The 15691-nt window shown below is 41.5% G+C and overlaps 1 protein-coding gene across 1 annotated transcript in view; it reads left to right on the top strand.

The window, feature by feature from the left end:
* Positions 1-387: 387 nt before the first annotated feature.
* Positions 388-15691, top strand: part of NUP210 (nucleoporin 210) — a 68147-nt gene continuing 52843 nt past the window's right edge. Inside the window, exons 1-4 of the mRNA XM_075052695.1 lie at positions 388-568; positions 10129-10265; positions 11060-11191; positions 14691-14787. Coding sequence (XP_074908796.1) covers positions 408-568; positions 10129-10265; positions 11060-11191; positions 14691-14787 — 527 coding nt within the window. The 5' untranslated portion in view covers positions 388-407. The remainder of the gene's footprint in view (positions 569-10128; positions 10266-11059; positions 11192-14690; positions 14788-15691) is intronic.

The raw sequence follows: 15691 nt of genomic DNA, 5'->3' as shown, positions 1-15691 counted from the left end.
CATCCAAGCCGCAACCCTCAGCTCTGTCCCCTTCAGACCCCGCCTGAAGAAAACCCACCTCCCTCCCCAGCTGCTCAAGCCGCTTTCCGACACGCTCCCACCCCCGCAGGAGCCCCTTTTAGCCGCCAAAACCTGGCCGCAGTTGAACTTGGCGGACGTCCCTCGCCTCGACCCCGGCGCTCGCTCCCCGCTTTGGCGCCACTAGAAATTACCTCAGGGAAGGCGGCGCGGCCCCGGGGGAGAGGGGCCGGGTTCGGGGCAGAGGGGCCGGGTTCGGGGCAGGCCCGGCCCCTCTCCTCGCCCCCTCCGCCCCCCGGGGCGCCCTGCCCCGGCGCTGACGTCCCTCCGCCCGCGGCGGATAGCCGCCCTTTCCCGCCCCCAGCGGCGGCGGTTGCCCGTGGCGGAGCATGGCTCCCCCCGCACCTCAGGCGCTGTCTCTCCTCCTCCTCCTCCTTTCCCTTCACCTCGCCGCCTCCTCCAAGCTCAACATCCCCAAGGTGCTGCTACCCTTCACCCGCGGCACCCGCGTCAACTTCACGCTGGAGGCCAGCGAGGGTTGCTACCGATGGTGAGTGCAGGTGCCGCCGCCCTTTGTCCGCCGCTTCTCCCGCTCCCCCTGCTGCCGCCGCCGCCCGGATGCACCTGCGGCGTTTCCTCAGCCCGCGGCGGGAAAACGCGACTCGGCGGAGCCTCATCGTTCCCTCCCTGGGGCCGTTCCCCTGAGGGAGACGCCAGCGCCAGGCCTCCCCTTCGCCGTTATCACGTTCCTTCGGGCGGTGTTTTGGGGTGGCCCAGCAGTGCGGGCGGCAGAAACGGAGATAACCCCTGAAGGCAAAGGCTGGGCTTTACAAACCATCGCTGTTGTGTTTTTTTTTCCTACAGCACGGGTTAAACCTGCTGGAGAGGGGCTCTGGCCCGAGGCCGGGGCTGAAAGGGCCCTGAGGGGAAGGCCCCTGCCGTGGGGGAGCTTCCCGCCATGGCTGGGCGCCTCGTGTGCCCCTCACACCCCACGCATGCCTCTCACACCCCACGCGTGCCCACCCCGCTGCCCCGCGTACCCCACGCATGCCCACCTCGCTTCCCTGCGCGTTCCACGCGTGGACACCCTCGGTGCTGCCCTGCACATGCTTGCCCCGCAGCCCCACGTGTGTGGTGGCAGCACCCGGAGCTCAAGCTTGCGCTGCTGGGGTAGAAATTCCCTCGCTGTGGTTGTTAGTGAAGGACTGAGGGCCTTGAGTTTGGGGTATGGATATAGAGAAGGAGGGACCGAGTTGCAGCACCTCACTGAGGTGTGAGCCTCTCGGTGCTGCTGTAAGTGTAGGCTACGCCCTGAGCGCGTAGCTTGGGGAAGACGAAGTCAAGCTGTAAAAGATTATATCTTTTCTGGTTTTCTTTTGGAGGCCTTGGTGCTGAGGCAGGTGGGATATACTCGAGCGACTTTGGGCTGGCAGCCCCCAGCCCGTCTTGTGCAGGGGGGAGGCCTGCAGGCCGGGCTCGCAGGCAGCAGGTCTGGGTTGTGTTGAGAACTGGGGGCTAAAGGCAAATGCTATGGTGTGTGCAGATTCAGAAACTGTGTCGCAGTCTTCATGTTAAACAAGTGTTACCAAATCCTCATCCTTCCTTTAGCATACCAGAATTGTAATTTGGATCAGTAACAAGCAGGAGGTACACACCTGAAAAAAAATGTGGTAGTCAAGATAGGTTTAGGATGATACTTCCATATGTGCCAGATGGATGCATGTAGCAGTTTTCAGTTGTTATTTTGTGGCTGACAGTTACTGAAATACATCTTGTAGGGCTATATTTTCCCTCTGTCTTGGTTTCTTTAGCTGGTGGTCCTACACTTCCCATCCCTGGGCTGGTTACAAGCCTTTGGTCTGTAACAACTTACACATTTGAGGGTGTTTGCACACAACAGTAGTAATCAAGAGTTTCTGCAAAAGTTGACTGAAAGGAAGTTACTAGATGAGCTACATGTGGTTGTGTAATTTCATTTTTATATGGGCCATTTTAGTGAAAAACTTGCAAGTATGGCTCTTTTCTTTTTCCTTATTCTAATCTTTAGAGGCAGCTGAGTCTTTAAAAGGATTTGGTTTATGTGGTAAAGTACATTGTACAAAGCTAAAAACCAAACTCATCAAAGCACTAGTAAAATCTAGGAGATGTAGACTGTCCTGTTTTGCCAGCAAACTGCTAGGTGATGCTGGGCTGGCTACAGCCATTCCTGCATGTGCCAGGTGCTATCCAACTGTCAGAAGTATGTAGACCTTTGCAAATATCACTGAGATCTACAGATGAAAGGATATAAGATCGTACTCTAGGGAAATAATGGATTTGGTCCACGTGTGTACCTCTAATGAGGATGATTTGTAGGCACTTCAGAGCACGTTATATTGGTGCCAGTTGCCAGCAATGGGTTGTATCCCTCATGCAGATAGGCTTCAACATGCTTTTCCATCCTCTCCGTCTGCCCTTCAGAGATTAATTAATTAATTTTGGTTGAGAATTAAGGAAACTATACCAACTTCATACAGAGTGTGTCATCATCTTCCGTACCAGGGTTGTAAATGTGTATTTATTCACTTCTGCTTTGCAGGAACTGGCAGGATGTGGGTGGTAAAACTCAACGTGTGCTTACAAAACCAGTGTCTGTGTGTGTGTGACTGAGCAGAAGCAGCCATGCTTGTCGTGGTGCTCAGAGCATGTTTGCTGGATTGCATCTGCGGCTCTCTTTCCCTCTACATCCTTGCCCCCACAGACCTTGAACTGTAGGGGATTAGAAAGAAGTGTACTTTGGAGGGGCAGGCAACTCCACAGCTACTTGCTGACAGGTTTCCTGTACTTTCCTGTTAAAGCTGTCAGTTTTAGCTGTTACTGGAAGGAGGCCGTTAAACTGAAGAAGTTAGGAAGTACCAAATGTAATGGCTTTAGAAGTAGTGACTATTCCTCACCCAGAATTTGTAAAATGATGGGTGGGTTTGCATGCATGAAAGCAGGGATTTAGAATGGAAATTGTAAGATTGAGGCCCTTTGTGTCTGGAGAGGGGACTGAGGTTGTGTAATATGGGTGATTGTGAGGTTAGAGGTAGTGTATGAAAGCTGTTCTCATCCTACAGCAGCATCTACCTTCAAAAGACATCCTTTGAGTATTTGAAGGGCTGCATTACTCATCTCAAACATTCTGAATTCATACCTGAGTGTCCAATTTCATGAAAAATCAGTCTATGACATGTGACCTTATTTCTGTCCACTTTCCCTTTGGGGCTTCAGGTTAATCTCTGAAAGCGGGAGATTTTCAGAGAGATTGTAGTGGTGTCTGAGAATTCCAGTGATTCAAAGGGAAAAGGTCAAATTCTATCATCATCCCAGCAGATTGGGAGCAATGATAAAGTTACAAGCATGGCTTTAAAGTGTTTTCTGATTTTCAAGATGCTCGTGCCTTCTGGAGTTTGGGTTGCCTTTATGTTAGAATTATTTTTTGGTAAAAGCTTTGTTTTCAAAGCGTACGGTGTTCCCATCTGTAAATATTGTACATGGTACTATCTTCAGGGATAAAACACAGTCTGTGCAGATATATTTAGCATTTAAATTACATCTGTATTTATCTTTTAATTACCTTAATCCAGAAATTACACCTGGAAGAATTAAAGCATTCAGAAGCAGAATTCTGTCCTTGAAATCTGCCTTACCGTAATAACATTGGGGGGGGGGGGGGGAACACACACAAAAAAAATCCCCATTTTCCTCCAAGGTATACAACATGGCACAGGGTATTTATAGTAGAAATTATGTGTAATGTATAAATACACTTACAGGTCTGTAACATTATTTCATATCTTGTAGAATTGAGGTACATGGTGAGAACTGGTGGAAAGTTGAAGCTTCAGGAATTAGCTTTGAGAAATACAACCGCTTGAATTTGCACCGTTGTCCATGGAAGTCAGAGGTTTTTGCTATGGAAAGGTTACAGCTATAGGAAACTGCTCAAAGGTGATAATGGCCCTGTACAATTGTGTTTGTTGCAAATACAGTGAAGGAGAGTTTATTGCCACCTTAAATAAAAGGGTTTGTGTGTGCTCCTGAAGCCCTCACTGATGAGGTTACATAAAGTTAATTGCTGTTGTGAGAGGAGCAGGTGGCAGAGTGCTGGAGTGAGAGATCCAGTGGCTGAGTGGTGTTTGAACTGCATAATGCACAGGTACTTCCAAAGAACCCAAAACCCATATGCAGCACTGCTGTTGCAGTAGTCGGCTGGCAAAGCTCATTTTCTAGCTCCTTGTCTTGTCATGTTTCTGATACTGGGTTGTAAATTTGTCCTATCATTCCATGGGATGTATGTGGTGGCTTATGTTTTTTAAAAATCTATATTAAATAGAGTGCTGCTGATCGAGGTCTGTTACTTTGCTGTAAGACTGACAATCTCATCCCTGATATTCTGGGGGTTTTGTTGTTGTTGTCTCATGGATTACCTGTTTTACCATGGGTCTAAAAACCCCTGTCTTTGACTCTCACTGAAAAATGTTTTGCATGATACTGACTGTTAATTTCCATATTATGCAATAACATCTTAAATAATGATTGTTATCCCCTGTTATCCTTACCCCTTCTTTGGTCCTCACCTGCTCTGCATTTCCTACTTAGAAGGCCATTATAGCAGGCAACAAAATGTTCTCCCTCTCTCTGGGAGGTGCCTATGCTGCTGACTGTCAGGTAGGCTGCACTGCAGTGTGTTATTTCACAGCACAGCTTCAAGCTCTTGTAGATACCAGAATGAGCTCAGAACTGGGTTGGGATATCCTTGTTGGTAAAGTGAGACAGGCTGCGCTGCTGCGGCTCAGGTCTGTATTACCCAAGTAGGTTGGCTCAAACCCATAGCAGGTAGCGTGAGTCTGCGGCATAGATGTTCTGCCAGAGTTGAAGAGGCAGAAGAAATAATCGTGATTTTTCTCTTAGCTGATGTGTCAACCTGCATTGCAGGTTTATTGTCGAAAAAACTTTTTCTGAATCTGAGCATAACCTGCCTGGCAAGGAGGACAGAAAGAGTAAGCACTGTTCTTGATTTTGGGCAGCTTTCACTGCAGAACACCCATGAAGTGTTTTAAGACTATCTTTGGGTGTGGATCTCACCTTAGTAATTGAAGCTTTAAGGGTGTCTACATGTGAGAAGGTTTAACAGAGTGGATAATTTGAAATAATGCAAAATGTGACATTTGTGTTTTGGAAGTAAGCCGCCATTTTTTTAGTTTTGTTTTCTAATTTGAAATCAGGCTAAGCTAATTTCAGAGCAACTTGTGTAGACCAACCTTTATCTATTGCATTCTCTTAGTGGGAAGATGACTATCACTAGTGTGGCATGCCATTTTCCTTCATGCAGCTAGAAAAGGTACAAAGATAAGTACTTAGGGTAAAATGCTTTTGGCCACCAGTTGATTTGATAAAATATTAAAGTTACAGTTTGGCATCTGGGTTGGATTTTGAGAACAATCATTGCTGGCTTAATTCTGCTTCCTTTGAAGTTAATGGGCATGCCAGCTGATCACCAGTATAAAATCCCATAAGCAAAAGCTTCATCCTTGGCTCATTCTGTGGTGTGTGATGTTTCTATTTGCTTTTAAAGCAAAACTGGATGGAGGATTTTTTTTGCTGCTTTTTGTTTTCCCAGTACAATAAGAAACATCCTAGGAGAGGATTGAGTGAACAATAGAGAGATAATCTGCCACTGTGTTGTTAAAAATCCTTAAGAGTTGAGGGAACTCTGCCAGGCTCCCTCTATGTTTGCTTTGGAATGGGTTCAGTTCCCATATCCTTGGTTCTCTGGGAATCTATTTTTTATCATACAACTACAGTTGTCTGGATCCTGTTCTGGCTCTTGTGTCTCTTTTCATTTTTGTATGTCAACAGTGTTAGTCCCAAGAGTGACTAGAAATAAGGTACCTAATGTATTGGTCAATCCAATCTTACCAAACTCTTGGAAACCTTTACTATCCATTTTCCCTCTGACTACATATCTGCCCACATGCCTGATACAAATTCTAAAAGATTAGATCAACTGACACTCATGGTGCATCTCCGCAAAGGTGGATTTTTGCTAATTTAGTCAGTTGAGTGTAGTCTGAAGAGTTGACAAAACAATATAAAATGCTGAAGCAATAAGAATCAACGGAGTATTGCTGGAGTGTGGAAAGAGTAGTATTTGCCTGATCTTTAAACCAGCTGATAAATTAATTAAGTATAATCCTTGAAGTATTCACATATGATATTACAGAACAGTCGATTAAAAATGTGCAGGCATAAGTTTGGGTAGATCCGTAGATAAAATCTTGGCATACGGTTCTGTGTCCAGGGGGCAGGTGAAAATCATGAATGAAATGGAAATCAGCAAGAAGACTGGCAGTCTTTATTGCAAGTGTCATTAATTCCTCAGCCAGTAGGTTATTATTCTGAGAGAAATAAATGTTGGGACTTTTGTTAGCTTTTTTTCCTCACCTCCTCACTATTCTTTCTAGTGCTTCCTCTCCTGCCTTGCTCTTTCTTACAGAGGCTGGTATGGGATCGAGAGCTAGTGCCAGAAATGCTTCCCATTGCTTGCTTCTCAGGATCTAATTTTGACCTCTGACAAGCCTAGCTTTCAATATTGCACGCTGACATGCTGCCGAAGAACTGCTGTAATTGGAAGGTGACATAAGTTGCAGTCTTTGATGTCATTTTAAAGCAAAAGTCTCTTTCTTGTCCATCTAGGATGCAGTAGTGATCCCTGTGTGTATTACAGCAGAGTAATGCCCCTGTAATACACAGCTTATTTGATTAGTGCCTTATCCTTTCTGTACTTGACCCTGAATCAGATGTAGCTGTAAACAGAATGTGCTTTTGATATTGCCAAATGATATTGAGTAGTCATCAAGTATTTCATATGTTATGGTGTAAAAAACAATAGTCATGCAGATTTGGGTTTTAATATAAATCAATAGTAAACCAAGCCTCAGAAAGGCCCTGCTTCACCTGCCCAGTTAAGGTAGTTGCCTAAAATAGCAGACATACTATTGCTAATAAAATTTTTAAAAGTAAATAAAAAAGTAAGAAATTCAGCTGATATTCTACCTCCTATTTTAAACTACTGTTAGAGACCAAATAGTATCTAATCTCAGGTTCCCTACTCTAGTGACAGCTAAGAGTTAACCAGCATTCAGCTGTAAAAGCTTAGAAGTTCATTTATAATTGTGGTGTGTATGTAAGTTTACAGCTAAAATGTAATGCAAACTTTTAGTTTATCTTTGTTCCTTAGTTTTTCTAGTCTGAAAAATATCCTGTAATTAGATTTAGTTTTACAAGACTGCTGTTAGTGCAAACTGTAGTGGTTATGTATTACAGTACATAGCCATGATTAAAAGAACAAATACAGAACACAATGAAACCCCTGTTGTGTTGCAAACACAGTCAATTTCAGACTGTAAGAACACAAAAACCTTGAATGAATAAAAAAAGTAATGGCAGAGAATATTAAGCAATATAGTGAGCTAAATAATAAGAGTAAATGTCCATTCCATACATATAATGCTTATTTAAAAATGCCTGTATGCACATTAAGTCAGATCCACATGCTCAGCTTGAAAAGCCTACCAGCCAAGTACAGAAAAAGCCTTACTGGTTGTGAATACTAACATTGTTTAAAGAAACTTGCTAAATGTTGGAAAACTGTTTCATGGCTGCCTAAGAAGCTACAGAATAACACAAAAATAACTAATTGTTCACTCTGAAATTAATTGCTGTATAGCAAAGTTAAATGTACTACTAATATAGAAAATAAATAATACTATTTTAGAAACAGTGTAAACCCGAGTATAAAAAAACCATGCTCATATTTGTGTACATTGCTTAGGTATCTAGAATATAACAAAACAGTTTTCAGGTTTAAGCTTCTAATTGGTGTTTAAATTGTCAATTGCATACTGCTGTGGGTTGTTACTTTGAAATTTCTGGGTTAGCAGTTGCTACTGTTTTTTCAAAATCCTTTAAAACTAGTCTTTGTGTAAGCAAAATATTGTTGGGAGCACACCAATATTAGGAATTACTAATTCACTGAATTAATGAATTTTGCTGAAGACAAAAACATCATACTGCTATGCAGTGTCTAATGAACCTGTACGCCGCCATTAGTATGCACAATTAAAAGTATTCTGACTGGGGTTTTGTGTCCTCAGATTGCAAGCTTTTGGGGCCTCCTTGTTTGGATAGTATAGTATGATAAAATCCAGGCCCATATGTAGGGAACCAGGGAGCTGACGCAAATGTATTTTTGTTTCTGTGAGAAATGCAGTGTTTGCTGTCTTACCAACTGCTTCGAACCAAAGAGGTCTTGGAGTTCTGCACGATTGGATTTGTCTTCAGAATTGTGCTTTTCATTGCTTAAGGGTGAAGACAGGATTTGCGGTTTTATTCCAGTGACTACAACCAGATTGGTCCCTGTTCACCTGGACTGCAACTGTTAACTCTAAGATAACTGAACATATTGTGATATGTTATTTTTTGAAATGGATACAATTGTAGTTAACAAGAAACTTTGTTCTTCACTGTTTTGGATTGGTTGGTTCTGCCAGTAATAAAAGTAGGTAAAAACCTACATCTGGGGAGAAGTGCATGTATGATATTGTTATTTGTTTGAAGCTCCCCTCCAGCTCCTTGCTGAGTTAGAAGATTTTTTTCTTCCCATAGATCACAGGTAGGCATTTTTTAACATCCTCCAGAAGAAAAGTCTAAATCAATCCAGTTTCACCATCTTTACCAGGTGTGGCTCTAGTGCCTGGTTTAGACTATATTTACCGGATAACGCAATGTTTTCATCAGAACTGCTGTCATCATCTGGGAGAAGCAATTCCTGAACAGCTTTGTCATCAGTGCTTTCTTTCATTGTTTTAATCCTTCAAAGGACCCTTGTGAAAGAGCTTTGACTCAGGATCCCCGAGCAAACAGCGATGACTGTTTCAGGCGCTTAATTCATTAGCAGCTTAAGCAGGGTGCTGGACTCTGAGCTGGAGTCCAAGCAGGCTGCCTTTCTGCTTACTCTGCAGAGTAGCATGACCAAGGGGTTGTATGGAGCAGCCGTGACCCAGTTCTGCAAAACAGTTAGTCAGCAGCTCATCCCAGTTCAGAGGGGTGGTGTTCTTAACTATTTGCAAGGGGTATGGCCTGCTTGAATTTTTTAATTGCTTTAAGCACTCTACATTCAGGCCTCAGATGTATATTGCTACTATCTGAAATTTAATTTCAAGAGGCTTGGTTTTTAATAACTTCTAAATTTTTTTTTTCTCACTGTACATTTTTTGGCACACAGGAGGTGAGAACTGGGCTCCACGTCCATGGTGAGCTTCCTACAAGCTCATTCCTGGAGCAGTTGTTTTTAGAAAAGCCATACAACTCATAGCAGGAAGTAACAGATGCATCAATTTTAGGTCAAAATTCCATGTAGGCTTACATTTCACCAAAGATGATTATACAACTTTGCGTGTTTTACACAGTGTTACATACTTCAGCTAAACAGACTAAATCAATTTCTTTTTTAATTCCTGATTATAAAAGTTGTTTCTTACTTGTTCAGTGCCTCTGCCACAGCAAACATATGTAATTGTGATGTTCTGTCATCATGGAGAACTTCCAACTTTTACAGAACTTTGTGTCAAACTTGTTTTGAAAATGCAATTACAAGTGGCAAATGGAGCTTTAGCTAAAATTATTTTACCTTCTACTTCAGTATTCTGTATGTGGTTTTGCTTGTTCCATGCCTCTAAGCTAATAAATAGTCAGGGCAAAGGCTTTGTACTTTCGTTTAGTAGCTGGGTGTAGCTCTGAATTGACTGAATTACATTCAGCGGTGAACGTGCTGTGGTAGAGAGAATGCTGTGTTTGTCTGTCTGGGCTCTGGTGGGCTTCTGGTCTGTGCTTTCACCTTTCCTCAGCCTGCACTCACTTTTGCTGAAATCCTCAAGGAGCTGTTGCCTTCCAGTTCTTACGAAAGTCAGGTCCTGACCATGTAGCATGTCTCATGTAAATTATTTTGGTGGCTTTTAAACCAGACCTTTGATTTCTGTCTAGCAGTAACTTAAATCCTGCTAACACAACCAAATAATCTTGTAGGTCCTCCACGAGGCCAGAGGTTGCGAGCATAGAGCTGGCAGATCAGGATGAGCGCCAGTGCTCACAGAAAGCTGTTGTCCAGGCACGGTCCTCACAGCCCACACGTCTGACAAGTATCATCTTTGCTGAAGATATAAGTAAGTTTTAACCTTTTTAAGCACACCATTACTTGTTTATGGGCATCCTGGCATCCTCCAGAAACAAAGTAGCGATTTAAAAGTAAACAAAACAAGAAATTTCCATTCATATGCATAGTCATTTTAGACTTTCCATGGGCATGGTTTTTATGTTCTGTTTGTTAAAGACCTCAAATAAGTGTTAATGATATTAAAGATACATCCAGGAAAATGGGTAATTCTTTTAAAAAAAAGGAGGGGGGGAGGGCTGAAAATAATTTTCAGTACATACTTTTTACATGATGCAAATTCAGATGGTTTGCATTCAGAAAGCTGGAAATTGTCTTTGTGTCTGTTATACAATATACCTGGTTAGTTTCTATAGTGGCAGATAGGCAAAACTGGATGGTCAATTAAATGTCTTGCAGTCACTAAATGAAGAAGTATATGGGGTTTATCATCTGCGGGTAAAAGTCATTAAGTTCTCTAGAACATGAGCCGTGTCTGACAGTTGCACTGTAGAAACTCCTAATATGTACTCAGAGACAACATCTGTAACTGTTAGTGTAGATGGAAAACACAATTTTTAAAGATTTATTCTAAAGTTCTGTGAGGGAGGGAACTGCTTTTCTTGCTTGCTTAGCCACAGTCACCATTTGACCAAGAGTTCCTTAGTCAAGGCCATGACCTAGTTTCAGTTCCTTCAGCGTCTTGTGTCCTTGGCTAAATTTGAGGTGCATTTTGTCTTGTTGGTGCTCTTCATGAGCATGTCCAGTGTTGCTGATTTTATGTGCTCTTTCCGATGTCTCTTTAAGCGACTGGACAAGTGCTTCGTTGTGATGCTATAGTTGATATAATTCATGGCATCCAAATTGTGTCCACAACAAGAGAACTCTACCTTGAAGATTCACCACTGGAGCTAAAAATTCAGGCTTTGGATTCTGAAGGTAAGAGATTTACTAGTAGGAGATAAAATATATATTGAAACTCTTAATTGTCTGATATTTGCACTGGTTTTATTTGTGACACGATTGAATGTTAGAAGCTGAACTGAGTAATTTAAAGGGAGTTCTCTGCATAATACATTCAGTAACCTATTGTTTTTGTTTAAGTGTAAAAATCTACATACCACATGAATAGGAAAATCAAACACTGCTTGATTTCCAACAAACTTTGCTTGCCTTTTTTCCATATTTTCCCAGGAAACTTAACTCTAGTGCTAATGGTATTATTAAAAATCAGAATTTAAAATAAAGGTGTCAGCTTTTAGCAATTCTACCTCCAGGTCAGGAGTAAGAATGTAATGGAAAAAGTCCCAACACTTGTCCTGTTGAAATGCCCCATCAGGATTTAACTAGCCTGAGCAAGGCTGCACAGGAATGTGAAGTAGTCTGTTTTGGTTTGGGGTTTTTTTTCCCTTTTTTTTTCTTTTGAGCTGACATAGTCTAAGGAATTTTGCAAAACAACATTTTATCTGAGTCCAATCAAGCATCCAACAAGATGTTCAGAGATGATGTTGAAGACCAACCACCTACTGCTTGGATTAATATCCCTAAATTATTATAGAAACCCTCACTTTGGGGAGGTACCATTTAGGCTCATAAAATCAGTGCATTTGGACTGAATGCATAATTTTTTAATAGGAGCAGAAAACTTCTGCTTTTCATACTGTCAGTAGCATCAGAAAAAGAACCATGACGCTGGTAAGAATTTCATGCTTTGGTTTCAACAATCGATTTTTATGTACACATCGACACTTACACAGGCTGAGTGATTTTTTTTTTTTTTTTAGGACAACTACTTGGCTGGAAGGAAATGACATGTAAAGCAGCTATAAAAAGTTGAATTGTTTGTTTTGGGTAGTTGATGAGCCCATTCTAAATTTGTTTGTTTGTAAACAATGAATGCCAGGTTATGTATGGCAATATGTTAATAATGAAAAGTAATTTTGTTTTCTTATACTATGCATAATACTGGATTCTTGGCTTGGCGTTTCTGCAAACTCTCAGGCATGCTCAATGGACAAATTTGTCTTGGAAGCCACCCAATTTGGAGTCTGAACAGGAGCAGGGGTTCAAAACTCACGAAGAAGGTTTAATCTGCATGACTGAAACAAGGTGTTGGTTAGAAGCCATAGGGCTAAACTTCCCCATCTAGGTTCAGGGGATCAGGATACACTCAAAAGCTTTGAAAATCAGTTCCTTTTGACCCAAATGACCTTGGGATCCATCCTTGGGTGACCTTTGAACATATTGGACTCTCAGTGGTCTTTCTTGGCACACTTTAAAAAAAAAAAAAAATAAGAGCAGTGGCAAGTTTATTGAAGGACATAATGGTTCAGGAAAAGTCAGAGAATTGAATACGGGACTTCTGAATACTTTTTTTTTTAATATTCAGAAGGTGAAAACATCAATATAAAATAATTATCCAGTTCAATGAATATTGGGAAAAAATTGGTTAGATTTGCTGAAAACTTGCACAAAGAATGGATGTCAAGCCTGTTAACTGGAGCCTGTGTGAGAGGGAGAGAGAGTAGATGATTTGTATCAGCCCTTGTATGTACACAATGTTGCAGAGACATCGCTTTTGTCCTGGTATGTAAAGTTGTTAAGTCGTCCCTAGGGATGTACCAAGTGCGATTTGTTTTGGGCTGATGGTGATTATTGCATCTTACATTGCCGGATTATTGCATCTGGTATGGGTCAGACCATTCATTAATATTGATGACTCTACTCTTGTGAGTATCGATGTATCTTTAGGAATAGTTTCTTTCCTTATTCTCTTCCATATATTGTCCAGTTATTTTTTTCATAAACTGTATTTTTTAATCAGTTACATTAATGTCAATTCCTTTTTGTACATGTTTTTAATAAGCCACTCCAAATATAACCTCAATCTCTATTTCTTTTCAAAGATTACTAATGCAAGAGAGGAAGATGATCATGGAGATCTTTGGCCAAATTAAGTATAGAATGTAGAGGGGAAAAAAAGTCATACTATATATTGTTTTCTTTTATCTGTTGAACTTTGTTCAAGTTATTTTATTATGACTTAACCAGAAGCGAGTTAAACAAGAGAAAGACTTAAAGATGTGAGTTTGCATTTCGTTGGCTATGAGTGTGCAAGGAACACTGGCTTCCTGCCCCAGTGATGGAGCAGAGCACATCAAGACAGCTCTCCTTGTTTACTGGGGTTTGCTCCAGCCTTGCCAGTGAGAGCTGCTTTTCTGCTGAAGCATCACAGAGGAGCAGCTCTGGGCCAGGTTACGGCTGTGGAGCAGGAGCACAAGTTGCTGCCTACACTGACATCTGAGGAGCCTGGGAGGGTAACGTTACAGCTGGCCAGGACAGCTGGTCTGCAGCTCCTGTGACAGCTGTGTGATCCTGCAGGGAAGGACAAAGACGTAATACAGTTCGTGACAAGCGCTGTATTACCTGTCTGCCTCCCTGGGTGCTGCCTCTGATAGGCTTAATCTGGAGACAGCTGCTGCCCTCCACGCTGCAGAGATAGCTGATGCAGGGTCTCACTCATTCAAGACAGTATCGTCTGGGAATGCCCATGATGGATTGTCTTTGATGACCTGACTTTGCCTTCATAGCGAGGGACCCCAACAGGAGCCAGGACAGCCAGGCCCAGTGGTGGTTCAGAGGCTGTAAGAACTGTTTCATGCTTCTGCTACCAGTTTGCTGCAGCACTGGCTGTGTCCAGGCATAGCCTCTCTGTAGTGCCATAATGTGCGTTTCTCCACTAGCCTTGTTTTCAATTGGAGCAAAACAAAAGAGTGTAATACAGCTTTGCAAAGCTAAAGCATGCATCACTAAAGAAAGTTAGACTTGAATGTGTGTTAAATAATCCAGTCTCAATCAATTTTAATTATATTGCCTTGTTTGTTTAGAGTTTTATGTTTAAAATCCTGTTTATTTGGGATTTGGAGCTATCTGCAGTAAGTTGTACAGAAATGGGAGAAACAACATAGGCTGTGTTTTGTGTTAACTTGTCTTAAAACATTTTTGTGGCTTAAAAATATCATAAACCTTTAAGCATAAGAATTTGAAAATAAATTTGTGTTTATTCTTACTTTATTAATATAGATACAAATGTCAAAGGGAGTAACACAACTGAAAATATATTTTAAAATACAGTAAATACTGGGATTTCAGCTCCATATTGTGTCAGTGGACACTAGTGGGCTTTGTGAAAAATGAAGTGGCATATGGTGTTGCAAAATATAAACAGAGAAGCCAGTTAACAGAAACACCTTAAATTTGCCAAAGTCAGTAAAGTAAGGTAGATTGTGTTTTTTTTTTTTTTTAACTAGATACCAATAATGCTTCTTTTAGGGATAAGATAGAGAGATTTCCTAGGGGAAGAAGTCATAGTTTGTGTTCCAGGAAGACTATATGCTTGCTATTTATTTTTGTTTTAATCTGATTGTTTGATTTCTAGGAAACACTTTCAGCACATTGGCAGGGTTAGTCTTTGACTGGACAATAGTAAAAGACACAGAGGCTGATGGCTTCTCAGATTCCCACAATGCATTACGGTAAGTTCATTTAATTTGTTCTCGAAAATCTGGTGTCCATTAAGTTTGATGTGTATGAATATTTCCTCACATAGGCAGTTTACTGAACTGATGCCTAAAATAATGCTTATGGGTCAGTTGTTTAAGTTTTGGAGTTTTTTAAGTGCCTGCTCAACAGCCTGGGCACTCTCATCCCTGTTTAATTTAACAGCTGATAGTATTAAAGAACATCCCAGGTAGCTCTAATGCAACAACTAGAAATAAATAGATGCAACTGTTGATCTTCCCAAAACATCTTGTGCAAAGGAAGGATTTATCAGTAAGACTGTTATCTCAGGATTTTAGCAGAGATTTTTTTTATTTTTCTTAAGGAAAAAAAGTCCTCTTTCATTTCAGAAAGGAGCTCTGCGAACTTGAAGAGTTTCAGGTTTCAGTCAACACTTAGTTCCGGTGTTGAAATAGCTTTCAAAGTAGCTAACCTTTAAATTGGAACAGATCAAGTGCCTGCTTGTACGCTAGATGCAGCTCAGAAGGCCAGATAAAATAATTCCGTGAAAGGCATTCAATGAAGGCATTGAATATATTGTCTTTCAGACAAAGCAATGAATGGAAAGCACTTGCTTGATAAATAAGCCATGATGCTTGGTTTGTCATCTGTACTGACTCAGTAAGTTAATTGGAATTTAGAAGTGCTGTATTTTCTGGAAACTTCTATCCAAAGATCTTGAAAGTGCTTTTCAACTCACTAATGAGATAAGTGTTTTTCAGTGTTTCTGTATAATAAGGAAATATTCCCTCCATTTAATGGAGGTGGAGTTCTTGCCCAAAAGTCAGAAGGCTCACCTGTGGCAGGGATAGGAACAGAATCCAGACTGTGGATGGTAGATCCAGGCTGTGGTGAATTTTGACTTTGCTCAGTGAGAAT

The sequence above is a fragment of the Buteo buteo genome, chromosome 21, assembly GCF_964188355.1.
Source record: "Buteo buteo chromosome 21, bButBut1.hap1.1, whole genome shotgun sequence".
Taxonomy (NCBI): domain Eukaryota; kingdom Metazoa; phylum Chordata; class Aves; order Accipitriformes; family Accipitridae; genus Buteo; species Buteo buteo.
This window is presented reverse-complemented; position numbering and strand designations above follow the sequence as displayed.